The 21,697-nt window shown below is 39.3% G+C and overlaps 1 protein-coding gene across 3 annotated transcripts in view; it reads right to left on the bottom strand.

Annotated features, from left to right (window-relative positions):
- The window catches only part of LOC125461914 (uncharacterized), a 234,408-nt gene that overhangs the window by 50,283 nt on the left and 162,428 nt on the right, over window positions 1-21,697 (bottom strand). For all 3 annotated transcript variants that reach the window (XM_059653064.1, XM_059653065.1, XM_059653066.1), the window contains 4 exons: window positions 10,004-10,064; window positions 9,160-9,385; window positions 2,147-2,208; window positions 1,431-1,546 (listed from right to left, as the gene is read on the bottom strand). In XM_059653064.1, coding sequence (XP_059509047.1) covers window positions 1,431-1,546; window positions 2,147-2,208; window positions 9,160-9,385; window positions 10,004-10,064 — 465 coding nt within the window. The remainder of the gene's footprint in view (window positions 1-1,430; window positions 1,547-2,146; window positions 2,209-9,159; window positions 9,386-10,003; window positions 10,065-21,697) is intronic.

The raw sequence follows: 21,697 nt of genomic DNA, 5'->3' as shown, positions 1-21,697 counted from the left end.
AACAGGCCCTTCAGCCCAACAAGGCCACACCGACCCTCAGAGCATCTCACCCAGATCCTTCCCCTATAACCCACCTAATCGACACAACCCTGAACACTGTGGGCGATTTAGGGTGGCCAATCCACCTAGCTGGCACATCTTTGGGCCTTGGGAGGAAACCGGAGCACCACAACATATGCATGACAAACGGCAGAAACTGCAGCGTAGGCAGGGCTAAGAAATCCATCAACCAACAGATTAAAACTCTGCAGTCGTGCAACATCATGTCTGACTAGTGTAAGATCACTGAGCAAGAGAAGACACCAAGATCATCCTCATCCTCGATGTCAGATCCTGGCATGAGATTTCAAAAGACAAGGTAATTTTGTAACTACCTTCAGCCAGAATTGTTGAGTGGGTGATTCATTTTAATCTCCTCCAGAGCTCCTCAATCTTCAGCCAATTCAACATACTCTTGTAAGAGCAAGAAATTGGATAGCATATTGTATGCAGCAAAGCTTTTTAGCCCACAGCAAAATTGGATGCAGTGCTGAAGACATGTATTTCAAGTCTAGCTGAGCTGTTCCAGCACAGCCATTAACATCTATCTGACAAGACAGAAAGGTGGCTGGCTAATTCTTTTACATGTATAAAAAACAGGGCAAACTAGATCAGGTCAATTAATGCAAATCCATCTGCTCTCAATCATCAGCAAGTGGTGGAAGGTGGTGTTGACATTGCCATTAAGAGGCACCTAATTATCAATAACCTGTTCACCAATGCATAGATGGATTCCGTCAGGACCTCTTGACTCCAAACCTCATTCCATTCCTGGTCAAAACATGAACAAATGAGTTAAAATCCTGAGGAGGTGTGAGTCCTTGCACTTGATCAAGGAGCATTTGTTGAAGAATGGCATCAAGGTACATTTATAATGTTGAACTCAATGGAATCTGACAGAATTGGAAAAACTCTTCACTGGTTCAAGTCATAAGTAATGCTAAGAAAGATGGTTATGATTGTTGCAGTAAAATCAACTCAAAACCTGAGCATCACTGCAAGAATTCCTTAGGCTACTGTCCTGGCAAATCATCTTCAGCTCTTTCGTCAATAAACTTTGCTCCATCATAAGGTCAGAAGTGGGACAGTCATTGATGATTGCATTGTTCAGTTCCATTTGCAACTTCTCAGCTAATGAAGCAGTCCATGCTAACATGCAGCAGGACCTCAACAACACTTAAACTTGACCTTGGCTGACAAATGGCAAGTAAAATACAAGTGTCAGCCAATGGCTATCTCCAAAAACACAGAATCTAACCATCTCCCCTTGATATTCAATGATGTTATAGTCACAAAATTCCCTACCATCAACATCCTGGAGGTCATTGTTACCCAAAAGCTTTTCCCCGAAAGCATACCACATTATAGACAGGGAGACGCTGGATACATACCCTGAACAAGGAGTAGTTGAATCGGATAACCTGACAGAAGGGCATTTTATTGGACTGTCTTTCAGAGAATCAATCTTTAAGTACATGGACTGTTTCTTTGTGTTTGTTTCATGTTGCTAGAAGGAAAGAAAAGTAGAATATTATTATTTGTAGCACTGGGAATAACAAATTACCAATCACGATTATGGCAAAGTTACAGCAGATAAGTGGAAAAAGTTTCTGAGAAGATTTGTAGCTTAGTTTGTGAATAATGTTGTAGACTTGCTCATCAAGCCACTGAGTTTGATTGCAAACGTTTCATCACCCTGCTAGGTAACGTCATCAGTGCTCCTCTAGTGTTCTGTCCCACTTGTCATTTATGCGCCTCAGTTTGCTGGGGTGGTTGGCATCACTTCCGGATGTGTTACCTAGCAGGTAGACGAAACGTCTGTAATCAAACACGCTGTCTCAGCGAGCAAGTCTGCAACCTCAGAAAAGTGAAAGAGTGCCACATCAATATTCAACCCTATATACGGACCACCATCGTTAAAGTGGGGGCAGGTAGAGAGTTCAACATGATCTCAGTATACAGATTACAAATAACTTCGTCAGTAGCTGGCAAATTTCTGCATGGTGGTCAATTTATTAAACCAAGTAATACTGAAGCTCCATAAGGTTTGAGTAGATTCAAAACAATTACTTTTGATATTAGATGTTACCATGAAATTAATACTTACAGGTGATGATGAACCAAGTTTTTCCATGTACTCTATGTCTAATGAGTGTTCATATCCCAGGACTGCAGGATAAGACATTGAAAAGCAAATTTAGACAAGAGAATAGAGTGGCCTTCTGAAGGAGATTCTGAACAAACTGCTCTGTGCAAGGTCTGCATATTGTTGTGTCAATGGAAAGTACTAGATCATAAATCATTGTGAATACAGGCCATCTTATTTTTCCATAAGCATCCACACAGTCGTGGAGATATTTTGGCAGTTTGCACAAACTGACAATGCTCAATGTGTCTGTTTACCACATTGTCCAGGATCACCTTGAAAACAATTATCAAACAACAAGCTGATTAAAGAAAGTAATCATGGCCATGAAAAGTAAGATGTGAAATAATGCACAGTTCAGGTGCCATTTGATTTGGTAATTGATTATAAACAGTTGTAAGAAATATTATGAAACAATGTCTTTTCCAGGGGCATGCATGCCTAACTACAAACATGAATTCAAATTAGGTAGTGTAAAAGAAAGCCTGTCATTTAGGTTGCACTTTTCACAATTATTGTATGTTTCTAAGTGTTTTACTGGCAATAAAGTCTATTTTCCATAAGCATTCATAGTAATGGTAGTATTTTGGTAGCTTGTGCAAACTAACAAAATGCCCAATGTGTCTATTTATAGCATTGTCCTAAATGGCATACCATGGAAGCACAGTGGCTCAGTGGTTAGCACTGCTGCCTCACAGCACCAGGAACCCCAATTCAATTCCATTCTTGGGTGGCTGTCGAGTTTGCACAATCTCCCCGTGTCTGTGTTGGTTTCCTCCGGGTGCTCAGGTTTCCTTCTACAGTCCAAACACATGCGGGTTATGTGGACTGGCCACACTAAATTGCCCATAGTGTCCAGGGCTGTGTAGAATAGATGGATTAGACATGGGAAGTGCAGAGTTGTGGGGTGGGGTGGGGTGCTCTTTGGGGCCAAATGGCCTGCTATCACACTGTTAGGGATTCTCTGATTTTGAGTGTTAGTTACTGTTATAATATAGGAAATGGGACAGTCAATACACAAACTCCCACAAACAGCAATGTGATTATGACCAGATAATCTGATTTTATCTGGTTGAATGCGAGATGAATATAGGCAGAACCCCTCTACTCCCCAACACTACTTTGAAATAGTGTCATGGGATCTATCCCATCTACCTGAGGAGACAGATGGAGCTTTAGTATAACAAGAGGCAGCACTTCCAAAAGTGCAGCCACTGCCCTTAGTATTGTGCAGGAAAATCAACCCTGAAGTTTGCACTCAAGCTTTGGAGTGGGATTTTGAACCTGCAGCCTCATAACTCAGGCACAAGAGTGCCACCAACAGATCAATGGCTGACACTCCATATAACTGATTATTTTATAATGTGAACATTTTTACAAATAAACCCAATAGTACTTAGAATCACAGAATGCCTACAATCTGCAAACATTTGGCCCATTGGCTCCACACCAACCCTCCAAAGAGCATTCCAACCACACCTTCCCTAGGCTATAGCCCTGCATTTCCCACGGTTAATCCTCGTAACCTATACATCTCTGAATACTATGGGCAATTTAGTATAGTCAATTCACCTAACCTGCAAATCTTTGGACTGTAGGAGAAAACCGACGCAGACACAGGTAGAATATGAAAACTCCACACAGAAAGTTGCCAAGGGTGAAATTGAACCACAGCTCCTCACATTGTGAGGCAATAGTACTAACCACAGAGTCACCGTGCCGCTCCATAAGTTAGGTAACTTTGTTGAAATTATTTTTATGTAAATTTTCAAATTCTTTCCAGATAGTCAGTGAGTACAGATTGATTTCCTGCTGAACTTGAGACCCTGCAGTATTCACAAGCAGTATTTCAGCCATTCAGTTCTGTTTTAACTTGCACATCCTCAGTCATTATCTCTGTTGTTTTGTTGCTTCTATGCAAGATAACTTTATTTGACTATTTGTTCTACTAATCAAACATAGACCTTAGAAATTTTACTTGCACTGGATCAAGTTGAAGTGTAAAGTTATTGTGCTATCTGCTGTTGTGAAGTTTTTTTTAATAATACATTCAGGGAATGAAGGCATTGTTGGCCCAACCATCATTTATTATCCAACCTTAATTACCCAGAGGGCAGTTAAGAGTCAATGACATTGCTGTGGGTCTGGAGTCACATTTAGGCCAGACCAGCTAAGGGCAGTTTCCTTCCCTAAAGAACATGAGTGAACCAGACGGGTTTTTCTGACAACCTGCAATGGATTCAATTAGTCACCATTAGACTCTTAATTCCAGATTTTTTAAAAATTGAATTCAAATTCCACTATTTGCCATGGGAGTTTCAAACCCAGGTGCCCAGAACATTAACTGGGTCTCTGGACAACACACTTGTGACAGTATCATAAAGCTATTACCCCTCCATTATGTTCTGAAGTTAAACAGTTACAAAAATCTCTACATTCAAACTCTTGATCTTATTCTTAAATGTTAATATTTTTTATTTATGATTTATTTGCACTTGCTGGTTTTTTGCCCTCAATTTGTAGCTGGTAAAAATTAGTCTCCTGCCTTATTTAATTTCACTTTTAAAAGGAAAGAATTTCCTGCCTATTTAGCCATTACTTTATTCAGCTTCCTACTCCTAACATTGTGAGGAATGTAAATGTAAAGTGACAATCACGGTTAAAATCATGTTCTCTTGCTGATGTTAGAAGTGTTTCAAAAACTTCTAAAACCACTGCATATTTTTAAAATTTACAACAAATCACTTGCTCTTTCCAGATTAATAGAACTACTTGTTTAGATTTTGTGTATGATCAAAAAAATGATGGAAATTTATGACATAAATGCAAACCAATGAGTTGAAGCCAGCTTATAAGGAGTCACCCAGCTTTATCCCACTTCTGTCTCTTAGTTTCTAGTCTTTTAGTTTTTGACACTTCAAGAACATAATGTGTAAGTGTTCTTAAGGTTTTTCCATCACCATACCTTCAAACAGTGAATTTCAACTCCCACCACTGTTTGGTTGAAAACAATTTTCTACTAAACCCTGTTTCTTCTATAAATCTATCGTCCTGGTCATGGATTCCTTAACCAAGAGGAACAAGTCTCTTTGCTTCAGTTAGATCTCTCTTTAACTTGTTCTGTTCCAAGACACACAACTCTAGCTATCCTTCTAACTGAAATTCTCCAGTTCAGGCAACACCAGTGAAAGTCTCCTCCGTACCCTTTCTAGTAGAATCACATCTTTCCAATTGTGTGGTGTCCAAACCAGACCTGAAAATAACCTCTACATGGAATAAAAACTTTTCTGTTTGGCCTGTCAAGTCGCATTTAAGGGCCTATGGACATGTACTGAGGTCCATCAATTCCCCTACACTTCTCAGTATCTTGCAATATATCGTGCATTTCCTTGCCTTGTAAGCTTTCTCCAAATGTAATATCTCTCATGCTTCCAGACTGAACTCCATTTACGACTGTTCTATCCACCTGGCTCAACCATTGATAGCTTTAGACAGAAGGAAAGTTTCTCCAAATGTATTAATTATAACCCCTACAAACAAGTCCAAATCATTGATACATACTATGAACACCATGAACATATTTAACCCAGCAGAACAGCCCAGCTTCCCGCACATTGACCATTACATTTTTCGACTGGTCTCAGCCATTTTTAGATCCAACTTGCCACTTTGCCTTGGATTCCATGTGGTTTTATCTTAGCAATCGGTTTGCCATGAGGGACCTTATTAAAGTGTATGCCAAAATCCATATAGACCCCAGCTAAAACTGCACTTTCTTTGTTACAGTGTCAAAAAGTTTGATTAGTTAGACTCAGTTTTCCCTTGTCAAATCTGTGCTGACTCCCTTTTATTAATCTTGTAAAATGAGGTTTAATCCCATTTATCTGAGTTTATCCAATAATTTTTCCATCACTCAGTTTAGATTAATTGACCTGTAATCATTTGGTCTTTCCAGTTTTCCATTTCTGAAGCATTTGAGTTGGATGGCTAGATGTCTAGAGTGTGATACAGAATGATGCAAATGGTGTGGGATCAGATCCCATTTAGGCTGCGGTAGATAAGGGAGGTCCACCTCCTTGGCTTCCCCTATGTTTGCGTAACGTTAACTCTCAGGCTATATAGTCACCAAGACTCTCTGAAAACACCTTAGAAACCTGCGACCTCTATCACCAGAAGGGCAAAGCCAGTAGGCATCTAGAACTGCAGTACTTTAATTCCTCTCCAAGGCGCACAACAAGGAACAATATTGTTCCTTCACTGTCAAGAGTTAAAAACCTCGAACGCACTTCCTAAAAATCACTATGGCTAACCCAACACTCCAAGGACTGCAGGTGTTCACAAAGGTAACTCACCATTACTTTGTCCAGGGAAATTCTGATAGGCAACCAATGCCCACATCCCAAGATCAAATAAAATCCCCGACCAAAAGAGGTGCTGGTGGTCCTTTGTGGACAGCATTAACATTATACCGGAGCCAGACAGGATTAAAAAAACAATGGCTGCTATTTTCTCTCTTGCTTTCCATTACAGTCTAAGATAAATTTCAGCTGGACATTTGAGTTTAGCCACTCGCAAAAATGTTAATCTTCTTAATACTGCCTCTCTCACTCTGTTCATTTCAACTAATACGTCACATTTTACCTTCCTGATTGCAACATTCCTATTGTTCCTCTCTTTTGTGAAAGCAGGCAGAAAATATTCAAAAATATTCATTTTAAAAGCCCAACTAAGAAGCCCCAGTATTTCTTCAATCATCCACTTGTGTTTTATTTGAATATAACATATTTGCCAAGTCCAGAATGGTTAATCTGTTTCCATTTTACCAAATTAATAATCATACATTGAACTAATTTATACAGCCAATAAAACACTTTAAACATGTAGTCAATGTTGCATTTAGAGAACAGCAAACAACTCTTAACTTAATATTATTTTCCATTGTTTCATCTTAAAAAATGAGACCTAAATCCAAATTTTGAATTTATTTAGCAGATTACAGATGGTCCTAGCTCTACTTTAAAGTAATATGAAGTATATCTGATCCGAGGAAGGGTCACCAGACTTGAAACATTAACACTAATGTTTTTCTTCATAGATGCTGCCAGCTTTGTTGAGCTTTTCCAGCAGCTTCTGTTTTTGTTCCTGAAATATATGTGGTTTGCTCAGTTGCTGGATGGCTGGTTTGCAATGCAGAGTGATGGCAACAAAGTGGGTTCAATTCCTGCACTGGCTCTCCTTCTCAAGATATACCCTTACCCTGAGGCAAGCTGACCCTCAGGTTAAACCACCACTAGTCATCTCTTCATTATAAAAGAGCAGCCCTGTGATCTAGTATGCCATCTACACTTTCCAATCTTGCACCATTTAAGAAATAATTAGCAGATCATCTCCTCCTATCAAAAGAGATAGCCTCATGATCCACATTATATTCCATCCGCCAAGTTCTTGCCCACTCACTGAGCAAAATCCTCCCTAAATCACATTGAATCTTCATCACAAAATACATTCCAGCTTACCTTTGTATTCTGTGCAAATTTGGTGTATTACAGATGGCCCCTATGTTCTCATCTTTGAAAAACACTGAACAGCTGGGGTGCAAGATTCCAAGCATTACCTATTTATACTGATCTCCTTATTCCACTCCACTTGTCATAGTCTTCCAATGCAAGCATTACCGAAGTTCCAGCAGTCTACTCTTGGATATCTTTTGGTTCAATATTCCACAACACCATTCAAGGACCAAAGTTATGGTCCCCACAAGCATTCCAGCTGACTCAAAATCTTGTGGCATAAACCAGTGAGCTGCTGCCTCTGGACACCCAGCTGGCATCCTAGTTCCCAGAATTAGGGTTAGCACCTTGAATATATTACCAATTTCATACCCAAAATCGAACTTAAATAAAATTTACTCCTCTTGATTTTTTTTATTCACTTGTAGGGCATGGGCATTGCTGGTTGGCCAGAATTTATTGCTAATCCTTGGTTGCCTTCGAACGGAATGGCTTGCTTGGACATTACAGAGGGCAGGTGAAAGTCACCCACAGAATCACGTGTGGGCCAGACCTGCTAAGGACAGCAGAATTCTTTTCCTGTAGGACATCAGTGATTCAAATCCACAGTACAATCCTGAGGATGATGACATTTGTATGGTTTGAGGGAAAGGGCTAGAGGAGCTTGGATGCTTTCCAGAGTGCTTCAGCAGCACCTATGCTGATGGAGCTCCAGAAAATTACAACAGCTCCATGTCACTTTGACAGAAGAATGCCTTAAGCTGGGTGCAGAAACATGATAGGTAACTGTTCCCTTCTGGATTGCTTGCCTGTTTCTTCTAGTGATATTCTGTATTCATTTGGATCTCAGCACCTCAAGCACCCGGTGAAGCCTACTGACAGCATAATGAGTGGAATTCCTGTGGTAGCCTGGCAGTTTCCCCAACTCCTACAATACAAATATTCACCCATGTCTTCTTCCATTGAAATTTGTGTATTGGATGAAACAGATGGAACCTGAGCAGACCTAAGTTGCGTCACATTTTCTAGGTCCTAACCAGTAATCAACCAACCATCCATCATCCATCCTGACCCAGATCAGAAATTCTAATGTATTGTACTTGACAAAGAATCTAGATTAGGGATTAAATCTTCATATCTATCAGCTTGCAAAAATGAAAATTTAATATAAACTACACACCCTGTTATGTTTATCAGAACAGTAATTCACCTTGCTTTCTAACATGAAAAGTTGAAATATTATTATATGCTTTATAACACCTTATATTCGAATATGTGGGGAAAGGTCTGTGATACAGCAGATGTCATTCCATTATATCACAGAATAAATGTAGCCTGAAATTCTGCTTTACAAAATATATAAGGAACATAACAGGATAATTGTACCACTTCATTGCAGCCAAATCAAATTACAAGTTTAACCAGCAGTTACATGAAAAGAACGTCAATGCTTTTGAAACTTACCCGTTGAAGAATAGTTCTCATTTACAAATTCAGAATTCTCATTCACAAATGCTGAAAGATCTGAAGGCTGAGGATAATCAGCTTTATCTTCTTCCAATTCAGTTTGTATTCCAGAGTAAGACCATTTCTGATTTGTCACAGAAGACGCCAGTTTCTCTTCATCTGTGGCATGTTCCACTGTGCCAATTACTTGTTGGGTGTCAGGAGTAGTAAGTGGAGTTGATTCCTAAATTTTAAGCGTCAAATATATTAATCTTGAAATCAAATTCTCAAATCAGTATCACCAGCCTAAAGAATAACCAATAGAAGGCCTCCTTGGAGTTTCAGGAACTGGTACTACAACTAAAATATTAGAAGTATACTTTTCAGATATTTTTGTTTCCTTCTTTAGGAAAATATTTGTATCAACGCTTTATATCAGAATTTCTGTCTTCTAAATAAAAATATCAAGACTAGCAATGTTGTTCAGTGCAACAAGGTCAGAAAACACACAACAACATCAGACTATAGACCAACAGGTTTATTTGAAAATAAAAGCTTTTGGAGCCTCTCTCCAAATAAACCTGTTGGACTATAACCTGGTGTCATGTGATTTCTGACCTTGTCCACCCGAGTCAAACACCGGCATCTTCACATCATGGATACAGTGCAACCGTTAAAGTGACAAAGTATCAAATGAAAGGTGAAAATGTAAGTCCACTAACTGTTTTTTTACTGTCCTTGAATTAATTTTTCTGATAGTTAGTGCCCTCCCCAAATTCCCTCTCATTTCCCTTCCATTTGTCACCCACATCAGTACAATAGTTAGGAGTTCTGGAATTGATTTGAATCCATGATTACTGACCTGTGAGGATGTTTCAGATAGCGAGGTGCGCTTTGGGGATTTCTTCACCCTAAAAGTGTTTCTGCAGATAAAAGCAATGGATTTAAAATCTTCAACTGCACCAGCTATTACTTCATGGAGAACAGCCAAAAATACTTAAGTGCTGCTACTTAGTAGAATTTTAGATTGACAACTATACTTTGAATGCAAGCGCCACTTAACAGCTTCAAGCCCCACAACTCCCGAAACATGGTGAATATATCTTTGATTATGAATTGTGCTCTTTGACAAATGGCTATTTCAAAATACAATAAACAATCTGAGATTGCAAAGGGATTTTTTGCAGATCAAAGCTCACAAATTTGACAAGCTTTTCTAGATCTATCACGAAAGCCTAACTATCTCATAATCTATGGTGGGTAATGAGTCTGTCAAGGAGTTCAGTTCGAAATTATGTGAAATTGGCAGCGTAATCAGCCATGTTTTAATTCTTTTCAGCAAACTTGCTGCAGTATTGCTGCTGCTGATTTGAAGTTTAAGAAATCAGTAGGAACTGCTGGACAGAATCACAGCATAAATAGAAATCAGAATGACCATCTCATCCAAATAACATCTTGCCTGGTCCACACAATGCAAGTACACCTAAAACTATTTTTGGCAGGTGCCATCAGGCAACTTGAATGACCATTTCTAGCCAAGGTACAGCACATGGGTATATTTTTTAAAAAACTGTTTTATGCAAATTTTTAAAAGACAATGAATGTATTAGGTAATAGATAAAAACAGACAAATGCATCAGCAGCTCTGAACTGGCAGCAGCAGGTCACACTGGTAACAACTGTAAATATGCCTTACACAAGGATTTAGCTGTCCACAAAATACAGAACACAATAACGTCAGTCCTTTTACGCAGCTGTGACAGAGATCCATATAAAAAGAACTGACACAAATAATGCAAACTAGCAAAGAAAAAGTTGGCTAAGAAGGTGGATAAATCTTCTTAATGATAGATATGTAACTGGACTGAATTTGTGAATTGATGGGACAGGCAATGAGGGTATGAGAATGCAGGCAAGAATCATTCAGTGCCTTTGATCAATTTTTTTTAAACTCCAATACTTAAAACTCTTTGAAAGAAAGTTCTGTGAGGTCATTTTTAGTGTTGGAAATGATTATACCACCTCAAATGTTTGCGGGTGATGAAAGATGAAAGAATCAATAACAAAGTCACATGTTCAGAAGATACACATTTAAATTTTTCATAGGTTCCTTAATAGGACTGAATGTGGTTGGCAGATATAAGAATGAGTGTGGAACCCCAATCAGATTTTTTGATGGGCGTTGTTTACAATGTTATTGACAAGTGGCGCCTGCAGAACTGGCTCCTCTCTAAGCAACTTGAAGGTCTGCATGTGCAAAGCTGGGAAAAGTATTGAAGGTTTTGGAGATTTGTAGTTCAGGTTGTGGGTGTTAGAATTGGTTGGCTCGCTGAGCTGGTTTCTTGTTTTGCAAAAGTTTTGTTACCATGCTGGGTAACATCCTCAGTGCAGCATCTGATGAAGTGTTGGTGTGTTTTGCCGCCTGGTTTTTAAAAACTCTGGGGTCCATTGAGATGGATTGTCTCACTTCTGGTTCTCTTTCATAGTGGAATGTACATAGGGTCGAGTTCAATGTGTTTATTAATAGCATGCTTCGTGGAGGGCCAGGCTTCTAGGAGTTCTTGTGCCTGTCTCTGCCTAGCTTGTCCCAGGATTCTGGTGTTGTCCCAGTCAAAATGGTGGTTCTCCTTGTCCATGTGGATTGAGGTGAGAGAGTATTGGTCGTATCTTTTTGTAGCCACTTGGTGTTCATGTACTCTTGTTGTTAGTTTCCTTCCTGTTTGTCCAATGTAGTGTTTCTCGCAGTCTCTGCAGGGGATCTTGTAGATGACATTGGTCCTGTCCATGGTGGGGAGTGGGTCTTTAGTTCGGGTGAGCACTTGTCATAGGGTTGATGTGGGTTTGTGTGCCACTCTGATGCTCAGCAGGCGTTGGAGCCTTGTGGTGAGTTCCGACATGTTCCTGATGTAGGGTAAAGTGATGCGTGTGTCAGGGCGTGTAGTATCTTTCTGATGTTGTTCATGTAGGCCTCTTCTGACCCAGGGAAAAGTATTGCTTTAAAAGTACCTATTGCAGTGGCTTACTGGTGGGAGTACATAGCATTGGGTCAAACTGCAGCAGTTCTGTAGAGCAAGAATATTTGGAGAATCCACAGCAGTAACTATGTAATATTTCCATATGCATTAAGATAACGAAACATACACAAACTGCCTCCAAAAGCTTTGCCCAACAACAAACATCATTTCCAGTCATCAGTCACTGGTGTCCAGGTGAAGAAGCTGGCTACAGTCAGGTCGACAGAGAGAGAGAGAGAGAGAGATGTGCCAAGTGTGAATTGCATCATTTGATCCCTTTCTATATAGGGATGAAGTCCACTGTGTTCCTGAAGTGAACTCTGGGAGATGATGGGTTGCTAGTCCACCCAACAATCAGAATGGTTGTGAATTAGAATGGTTATTATGACTATCCGCTGCTTGACTTTGGTTGCATTGTTGCTGTTTTAATGCAATTGGGCAATAATGAAATAAAAATTGCCACCATAGTGATCAAAGCCAACTAAATTACTTGGTCTAGGTCTGGAGTGTTCAATGGTCAACATCCAATCATAAAACTAAAATGTAATTGACACCTTCATATCATATTGTAAACCATGACTTTGGGATTCTTTATAGGTACTCAGCACACCCAGAAATAAAATGGGAGAGTTTAATATATTTGAATAATATATCTTTGAAATTTTTATTATGCCGGTAACATAGCAATTGAAGTGCCAGTCATTCGGACAACAAGCATATTTGTTTAGAGATTGAGTATATTATGAAGATTTTATGACAATTTGGTAACTGCATCATTTACATTAGGACTAAACAAGAGAAATCAGTTTGAAACTGGGGGAAAAAAAACTATATTACGTTCATTGTCAATGTCAGAACATGTCTTTAGTAAGGATAGGAACCATGCCATGTGTATATTGTTATGACAGTTTATTCCTTTTAGTTTCTTCTCAGCACAAACACTGTGTACTCAGCTAAGAATCCCATATGTTTCAATCAAATCTTTTCTTATTTTTCTTACTTCTAATGCTTATAAGCCCAATCCACTCTACCTCTCCACAAAAATCAATACCCAGGATCAACTTTCTAGACTACCAGCATATATTTCCTTAATTAAAGAGAAAACTCTTCACAGTACTCCAGTTGTGGTCGACTAGTGCGTTGCATAGATTTAGCAAGGCATCTGCACTTTTATACTCCATTGTCTTTGAAATAAATACAAACAGTCAATTTGCCTTCCCAATTACCTATCGCAAAACGATGCCACTTTTTGGCATTCATACATGAGCATTCCTGAACCCTTTTATGTTGCTGTTTTCTGCAGTCTTCCCCCTGTTCCTTCTGCCTTATATTTTCCCACATTGTATTCCATTTGCCAAGATTTTGTCCACTCACTTAACCTGTCTATATCTTACTGTATCAGAAATCAGAATTTCTAAAGAAGGGTCTAGGCCCAAATCGGCACCTTTCCTGCTCCTATGGTGCTTGGCCTGCTGTGTTCATTCAGCTCTCCACCTTGTTATCTCTATATCCTACCATAGACTTTTTGTATCATCCTCACTATTTGCTATCCAAACTATTGTTGTGACATCCTCAAACTTGGTGACAGTACATTCACTTCTGTCATCCAAGTCACGAATATATACTGTAAGTAAATGTGCCAAGCCAGTAACTATAAATTGCCATCCTGAAAATGTCCCCTTTATCCCAACTCTCAATTAGGTATTTAATCCTCTATGTCAATATACTACCCCCAGCACCTTGGGCTCTTATCAAATATCCTGCATGTGGCATCTTATTGAATACCTTTTGGAAATTTACGAGAATACTACCAGGGACAAGAAACTTCAGTTGCAAAGATACATCAGAGAAGTTTGGCCTGTTTTCCTTGAAGAAGAAAGGGAGAATTGATTGAAGTTTCCAAAACCGTGAGGGCTCAAGAATGACTCAAGACGATGGGCAATGCCTACTGGAAAAGATTGAGCATGAAAGGGCACAGATTTAAAGTAATCTGTAAAAGGAACAAATATGATGTAAGTAAAAGTAGTTTCTTACAGAGAGTAGTTAGATCTGTAAGGCACTTCCTGGAAGTGTGGTAGAGATAGATCCCAATGAGGCACTCAAGAAGGCATAAGATGAATGTTAAATTGAAATATGTAGTGAATAAACCAGGAGAATGGCACCAAATTATAATATTGATTTGGAGAGACTGTACAGACACAAAAGCTGAATGCCTCCTTCTACACCAAAATACTTCTGAGACTCAGGCACTTACAAAGTTCGCTGGAAGAATGATGCACGCACAAAAACAAGATTATCTTCCACTGAATTCTGAATCTATGTTGTATTTGGGTCTACAATTCAGTGAATGCAATTTTAAAAGACAGAGTCAAGACAGAACATGATGCATTTTCAACTAGATCACCTGCTGTGGTCATTAAAATCACAATTCCTGACACAAAAAGACATTTAAAAATCATTTAAAAAAGTGTTATTGGATTGCTCAAATGTTGCAGTGGACAATGGACTAACAACGAGTGTGGGATTACAGTTCTCAACAGAAATCTTTTTTTGCATGGCACTTTTACTACAGTCAAAGGTCACACAGGAGCATTAGTAAACCACATTTAACACTGAGCCATATGAGATTTTAGGAAAGATAACAAAGTTTTGTCAAAAAGGCAGGATTTAAGGAATATGTTAAAGGAAGAGAGTGAGGCAGAGAAGACAAGTGAGTTAGGGAGGGAATTGTAGAGCTCAGTGCTGAGACACTTTTAAGGCAACGGCTAACAATGATAAAACAAATAACATTGGGGGTTGTAATCTGGCAAAATGCAGAGTGACACACATGTCATAGAGGTTTGAGAGTCAAGAGGCCATTATAGAGATATGGAGGAGCAGGGGCAAGATGTGACTTCAACACAAGGTTAAAAATTTTAAAGCTCAAGATGCTGCTTAATCAGTAACCAGTTAAAAATTGAACACAGGAGGCTGTAACGTGAATGCAGTCTGGGAATAGATGTGTAAACAAACAGTGATTAAAAGTCACATGAAACAAAGTAACAGATTATTGTCATTAAATTTTTAGAGTATGAAGATAATGTCTGCAATAGTTCAGAAGTTAACAAGATATTCAAGACTTAGGCAATGTCTTTGATTTCTAGGTTAGGTGTTTCCAGACATATTGCAGCTTGAGTAGGTACTGGAGCCAGGCAGCTTTCACTGGCAACAGCAAACAATTGGTTGGCTACCCAGGGACTGGGCTACTAATAAAGATGGTGACCCAATCACAGAACTAGCAGTCCACAAGTTTTAGTTCTGCCGCCACTAGCAGTGGTTACAGCTAAGGCTGCACCAGGTGGAAGAGGACTCGTTGAGAGCTGTGTACCCTCATTGGGTAGGGTGCTGGAGGCCGTCAGGCAGAACAGTGCCAAAGGGTGAAAGGTGACTGACGGCAGGCAGTGTTGATGCCGTAGGAATAGCTATTGGCATTGGAGGCCTCATCATTGACCAACTAGTGCCCCAAAATAGAGGATGCACCTAAATCCTGTTGGGATGCCACAGAGACGGTAAGAGACTTTTTAATTGGTCATTTGTGGTTTAATTCAGTTTACGCAGGTGGATCATCCCACACTTGAGAAATAACCCGGCAATCAGAAGATATTGGACAATGCTAAGTGAAATAACTCCACAGAGGCTGGTATCCCATCAATAAGTCACTCTTTACTTACGGGTGAAGAGTCCTTGACACAGATCCAGCTCTCTTTGATCCAGGTCTCAGTTTCAAGCCATTAATCTGGTCCAAACAGGGAGCTAATATTCTATGGAGGTCCACCTGGCTGACCTCATTACAATCACTACACAGACCATGCCATGGTCCCAACTTTCTTGCCTCTACAAAGTTTGTTGAACACAAATGAGGTGCTAATAGCGAATGCACAACAGGTTTAGGTCAACTTCTTTCCCTGGACTCAGAAAACAATGGAAGATGAAGTCAGCACAATGTCTGTTCTTTACTGTCGTCTAATAGGCCCAATTGGATAATGCATGTACATAGTGAGTGCAAGGTTGTCTTATTGTGAAGTACTCCATGAAACATGGTCTAGCTGATATTCATAGAATAATGGACACATGGGCAAGGTTCGCCTGTAAATCAACCTGAGTCAACATCTTCAGGAGTGACAGTGGCTACAACTGAGCGGCTATACTAAAAGCACATCCAACAACTTATACTTTCATTTCATGCACTGTGTCAAACTAAAAAATATCATTGACACAAGATTCAAAGACTTTCTTTAAATTAGGCATAGTTTGTTGGGCACTGTGGTGTCTGACTGCCTCCAGCTCTCTCGACCTCAATGAGTGCACGCAGCTCTCTCTCAATGATGCCTCTTCCACCATGTTCAGACTTAATGGTAACCACTACTATTGGGTGGCAGTGCTAAGCTTACCGAGCTGCGAGTTCTGTGATTGGGACAGTGTCCTTGTTAGTATCGCAGTCCCAGGGGTAGCCAACTAATTGTTGCCAGTGAAAGCTACTGAAGCTGCAACACGTCCGGAAACACCCAGCTCAGAAATCAGATATTGCTTAAGTCTCGATCTGTGCTATGGACTAGACCAAACACCCTCAAAATACTCAGAAATTGGCTTTAAAATAACAAAAAGTTAGGATCGAGACTTAGTGCTGCATTTCAGATACGATTTGATTTGTCAAACTACTGGATTTAAAGCAGAACACACTTCATTCATCTACCACAGCTCAAATAGAACAAAGGGAAAGAAAGAACTGGAATAACTTAACTCTCTTTGAAAACTTAGCAGGACAATAGATATAGTAACTATTTGTAATTAATTGATCCAACATAGTAGCATCCTGTAAACACATCCTTGGAAAAAGACAAATTCAGAAAACAGATTGTCTCACATGCATCTTCCGTAGCAGGCAGAGCAGTCCCAACTTTTGGCTGAAACTGAAATTGGGAAACAATAGCTTTCACTTTTTTCAGACCCCAATAGCAACAGCTGAAAGCTAAAGAGCCTTGTTCTGTGGGAGTTTGAACACACCACGTCAAGCTCCTTCTATTGTTCGAACTCTTTAAAATAAATTCAAGGCTTCACAAACCTGTTTATTCCCAGTGGCTCTGATAGGCTGCTTCATACTTCTGCTTTAAAGCCTCTCTTCAAAAAAAAACTAGGACAAAATAACCTCAAATCCACAGCAGCATCACATTTGGGAATCATCAAAGTTCCATTTCAATAGGGTACTTGATTGAGGTGGTGGTAATTATTAAAATATTTATAGATAGCTCAAGTATTGACGGCACTTAGTATTTAGAATTATCAGTGTTTAGCACTTCATTTGTATTCTGTGCAAACAGCTAATGTCTGTTAAAATTTAGTGAGGTGTAGAATGAAAATCAACGCAAAAGCATTCAGCAAAATTCATACCTAATGAAGGCTATTATGAGCTAACCTTTGCAAAGCGTAAGCAAGTGTAAATAAGGCACAGTAGTAGAAATAGGGGCAATATATTATTGATCAAATAATAATAGCAATATTATTGACTTTATAAGCAATTTAAAACTTCATGCCATATGCTCTCAGACTACTTTCACACTGTCATGCCAGTCTAACAGCAATATTGAAGATACCAATACACCAACCTTACTCATCACTATTACTTAAAGATGAAATAAGATTCTACTGAATAGCACAATTACATTGTGATTGAAGGCATCCACACCATAAATGGTGTCTGTCAGCTGTACACTCTTGCTATCATTTGATTTCACGTTGGTTAGAAGCATCTAAGGAGCAAATCATTTTGGTGACCTTCCAATTCATATGACAGTTTCCATTCTAGTAACGTTTGCAGGGGGTCTCATGGCACAGTGGGGACTGACCCTGCCTCCAAGCCAGAAGCTCCAGGTTCAAGTCCAACACAAGACTTTGATAATGAAGAAAGTGTCCTTTATGTGATCCTAGGAGAATGTCAGGTGAATCGCAATGAAGGAGGTTTGGAAGAGATTACACTTAAGAAAAAGTGAAATCCTAGGGCAGCAGAGATCTCAACTTTTCTTACAGGGTCTGGAAAACTGGAAGATTTGAACAGGAAGGCAGAGATAAAATTGTTCTCATCTCTTAAACTGAGATGAGTTACTTAGAAATTCCAGAAGTAAAATCTTACTAACTGGTCAGGATTTCTCTTTGATGTTCTCCACGAAGACAAACTATTTTAGAGAAAATCAGCACAGTTAGTTTGAACTATGCTGTTCTAATGATGTTTAAAACATACTTCCTGAGATCATGGTTTATTATTCAGTAACTATAGAAAGTAAACATTATGACTAAAACTTGACAAGAAAGGATGTCTTAAAATGTTACCACATTGCACTGCTGAGGTAGTTGATTCTATCAAATTTTCTGTAGTACATTCTGAAAACAGACATTTTTTTCCTCCTTGCATCCTTACTATATTACAATTTCTCCTCATCACACTCTTGAACTCAAATTAATTATTTTCCTAGGATCTTAAAACTTAAATTATTCAAAAACAATTTGCTCAAGACATGAGCAAAATATTGTAGTTCCACAATATTTTATTTGTTAACAGTTAACACCATATTCGTGGACTGCCGAGTATTGTGCTACCTTAAAAACACCAACATTTCATTCATTTAGGCCTTATTCTTGATCACTCCAATTATTTAATAATCCACATTAAACAAGTTGAATATTGTTTCACTGAACAAAGCCCATTCTGACATCACAACATAGTGTATTAAGTAGTTGCCATCCTGGGTATATTAACAAGCTGAAATGAGGTGTGCTGAAAGAAATAGAGGTTGTGTTTAATGTCGCTGTTTGGTGGAAATACTGCAGTTTTGAATATTCTGATATAAAATAGGAAAGATATATGGCTCAATCTTACTAGGAGGTCAGGGACATTCTGATTGCCACTCTATCCCTTTTCACTTATTCTGCTCCAGACCTCTGTCTCTGGCTTGGGCTTTCGATTCTGGCTTTTTGAGAAATACACAGAATAGCTGTTCAGAAATCCTTTCAGTGCAACATAGGATGAATATTGGAGACCAAATCATGGCCATTTTTTACAGCAGTAATTCCATGGTTCTAAGGAAGGAAGGAAAGTGTGTGGACCAAGTGAGTGAAGATGTAGGTTGGGAGGCAGGTTGTTGAGGAGGCAAGGTGTCAGGTGGGTGAGGGATAGTTAAGCAGGCATGTGGGTGAGGGGGACAAGTGACAAGGAGATGAGGGAATAATGTGCCCTGGAGGCAAGAGGTCAGGGTGTCAAGTGGGCAGGATCCCAAATGTTCGACTGGGTGAAGATAGAAAGTAAGTAGGTGAGGGGTAGTGTGGATCAGATGTCAAGTGCCGGTATGTGTGGAAGAAGGGCATTGGGCGTAGACGAATGAGTGTTTGGCAGGACTGGGAGCAGGGAAAGTTGGTCAGGGATAATAGTGCTCTCTGCTGTCTGGCTATTTTGCAGTTTGGAGGATCTGGACCATGTGTGCAACAGAAAAAGCTTCAAAATTACTTGTGATTAAAATGGGGGAGGGAAAGTACAGACAGGTACACAATAGAAAGAGCAGGATGCAGCAGAGTAACAATTCCATCCACAAAGGGATGCTTAAAAGCTATCTCCTCCATACCAATCCCACACAGCCTACATACCCTACTCCACTCCTCACAAAGCCATGAGTGATAATATTGATGATCTTTTGATGCCATCTCAGATTCACTTGTTTTCTATAATTCTTGGAAATTTAATCAATTTCCAGAAAGCCTCACTTCTGGATCTTCGTGCAGAAATAAAAAGTATTCCAGGCAAAAATGACCTTTTAAGACTCTAGTGACTGGGCCACAGTTTCTAAGAAGAAACTTGATTTATAACTTAGTGCAAGATAGCTATTTTCCCTAAAATGACTCTCCATTCTGTATCAACTCAAATTTATATCAAATTTGTGGGGTTGTCTTGTGGCTCACCAGGGAGTACCTCAGGCTCTGAGCGAGAAATCTCCAGGTTTATGTCCCACTTCAGGAAACATTGAGCATGAAAGGAGCTTTAATGACATGGTCAAACAGGTTTATAATCAACTTCCTACACTTTCCAACATCCCCATGACATGCGGTAGGAATAGAAGATTTAGAGTCAGCAACGTTTCTTGCTGAGAGTTGTCCTTCAGGCTAAACCCCCTTGTCCGTCTCTGAATCAGAGAGATTGCAGAGATCACAGTTTATTGTGGACTTTGGCCAATTACCAACAGACACAACAGTTGAATGCTGTAGTTTTAGCCTTGATGGCTGAAGTATTACCCCAGATATTCAAATCAACAAATGTAAAAGTATTTGTGTAATTTTAATTACATCAAATCATTGAATAAAATACAACACCAGAATTGTTCAAGACACCAAACCAGTAAATACATCAAAATGGTGCAAGTTTAAGAATAATAACAAATAAATACAACATAATCGTAACAGAATCAAACAAAATGAAATACTCTTTAATAATGTCTATCGATCTATTCATAACTCAAAATGTTAGAATCACGTAGCTGTACAGCATTAACCTTCTTGTATGTCTATTCTAGAGACCACTGATGATGGGAACACCTTTTATCCATATTCACATCCACATTCATTCAGGTGTGCAGAATTTGACAGCAAAAGTATATGATCGATTCAGATGGGCAAGTTAACTCATTTCCCATTGCACGATACTTAGGTAAATCTTCCTCACGTGACAGTACTTTAAAAATGGTTAAACCGGATGCTGCTGAATACCAAGAACAGCCAAGTTTCAAAGCTAAAGTGCACATGCACATTTCAGTTACTACTCAAGATTAGATCAAATCTGAAGCAATTTGGCCACCTACTGGTAAAGGCATTTCATCTAGATCCTTGAAATCACAGAGTAAACGTGTTTTCCAAATCTACAAACATGCCTTCAGAAGCTGGATAACTGGAATTAGACTTCAAAAATGAATGTGAAACCATCGACTGTGTGATGGTCACACTTCCATTAGTTAAGCACTAAGGGCAGACTCGTTATATTGAAAAGGAGCAAGTTTTATCAAGACACTCGCAGAAATGGGGAGTGCTGATAAAAGGCAGCATGGAACCATGACGTGAGCATTTGTGAGATCTCCCAAAATTCCTTTAACACGAGTCCAACCCATTGCCTGGCCCCAAGCAGTATCAAAATTGTAGCGAAGTCCAGTTTGAAATGTCTACTGTCTACTCATCCACATTTTGTGCTTAGTATATATGCAGCTAACAGCCTTCAAATACGATGCGCATATCATTCCTACAGGGAGGAGAAAAAGGGGAAGATGGAATATGCAAATGAAGGGAGCATAATTACCAAGAGAAAATAAAATTGCAATATCATGCTTGACACCGACCACACACACAGACAATATTTACATGTAGAAACTGAAGTTAATAGATCCTGTTTCTCAACTAATTTAGGAATGCTGACAGCAAATGTCATGCTGGCAATTACTGCCTGTCAGAGAGCTTCATTCATTCACTGGATGTGG

This window comes from Stegostoma tigrinum, chromosome 20 (genome assembly GCF_030684315.1).
Source record: "Stegostoma tigrinum isolate sSteTig4 chromosome 20, sSteTig4.hap1, whole genome shotgun sequence".
NCBI lineage: Eukaryota > Metazoa > Chordata > Chondrichthyes > Orectolobiformes > Stegostomatidae > Stegostoma > Stegostoma tigrinum.
Note: the sequence above shows the minus strand (reverse complement) of the source record. Positions and strands in the feature narration are given on the sequence as shown.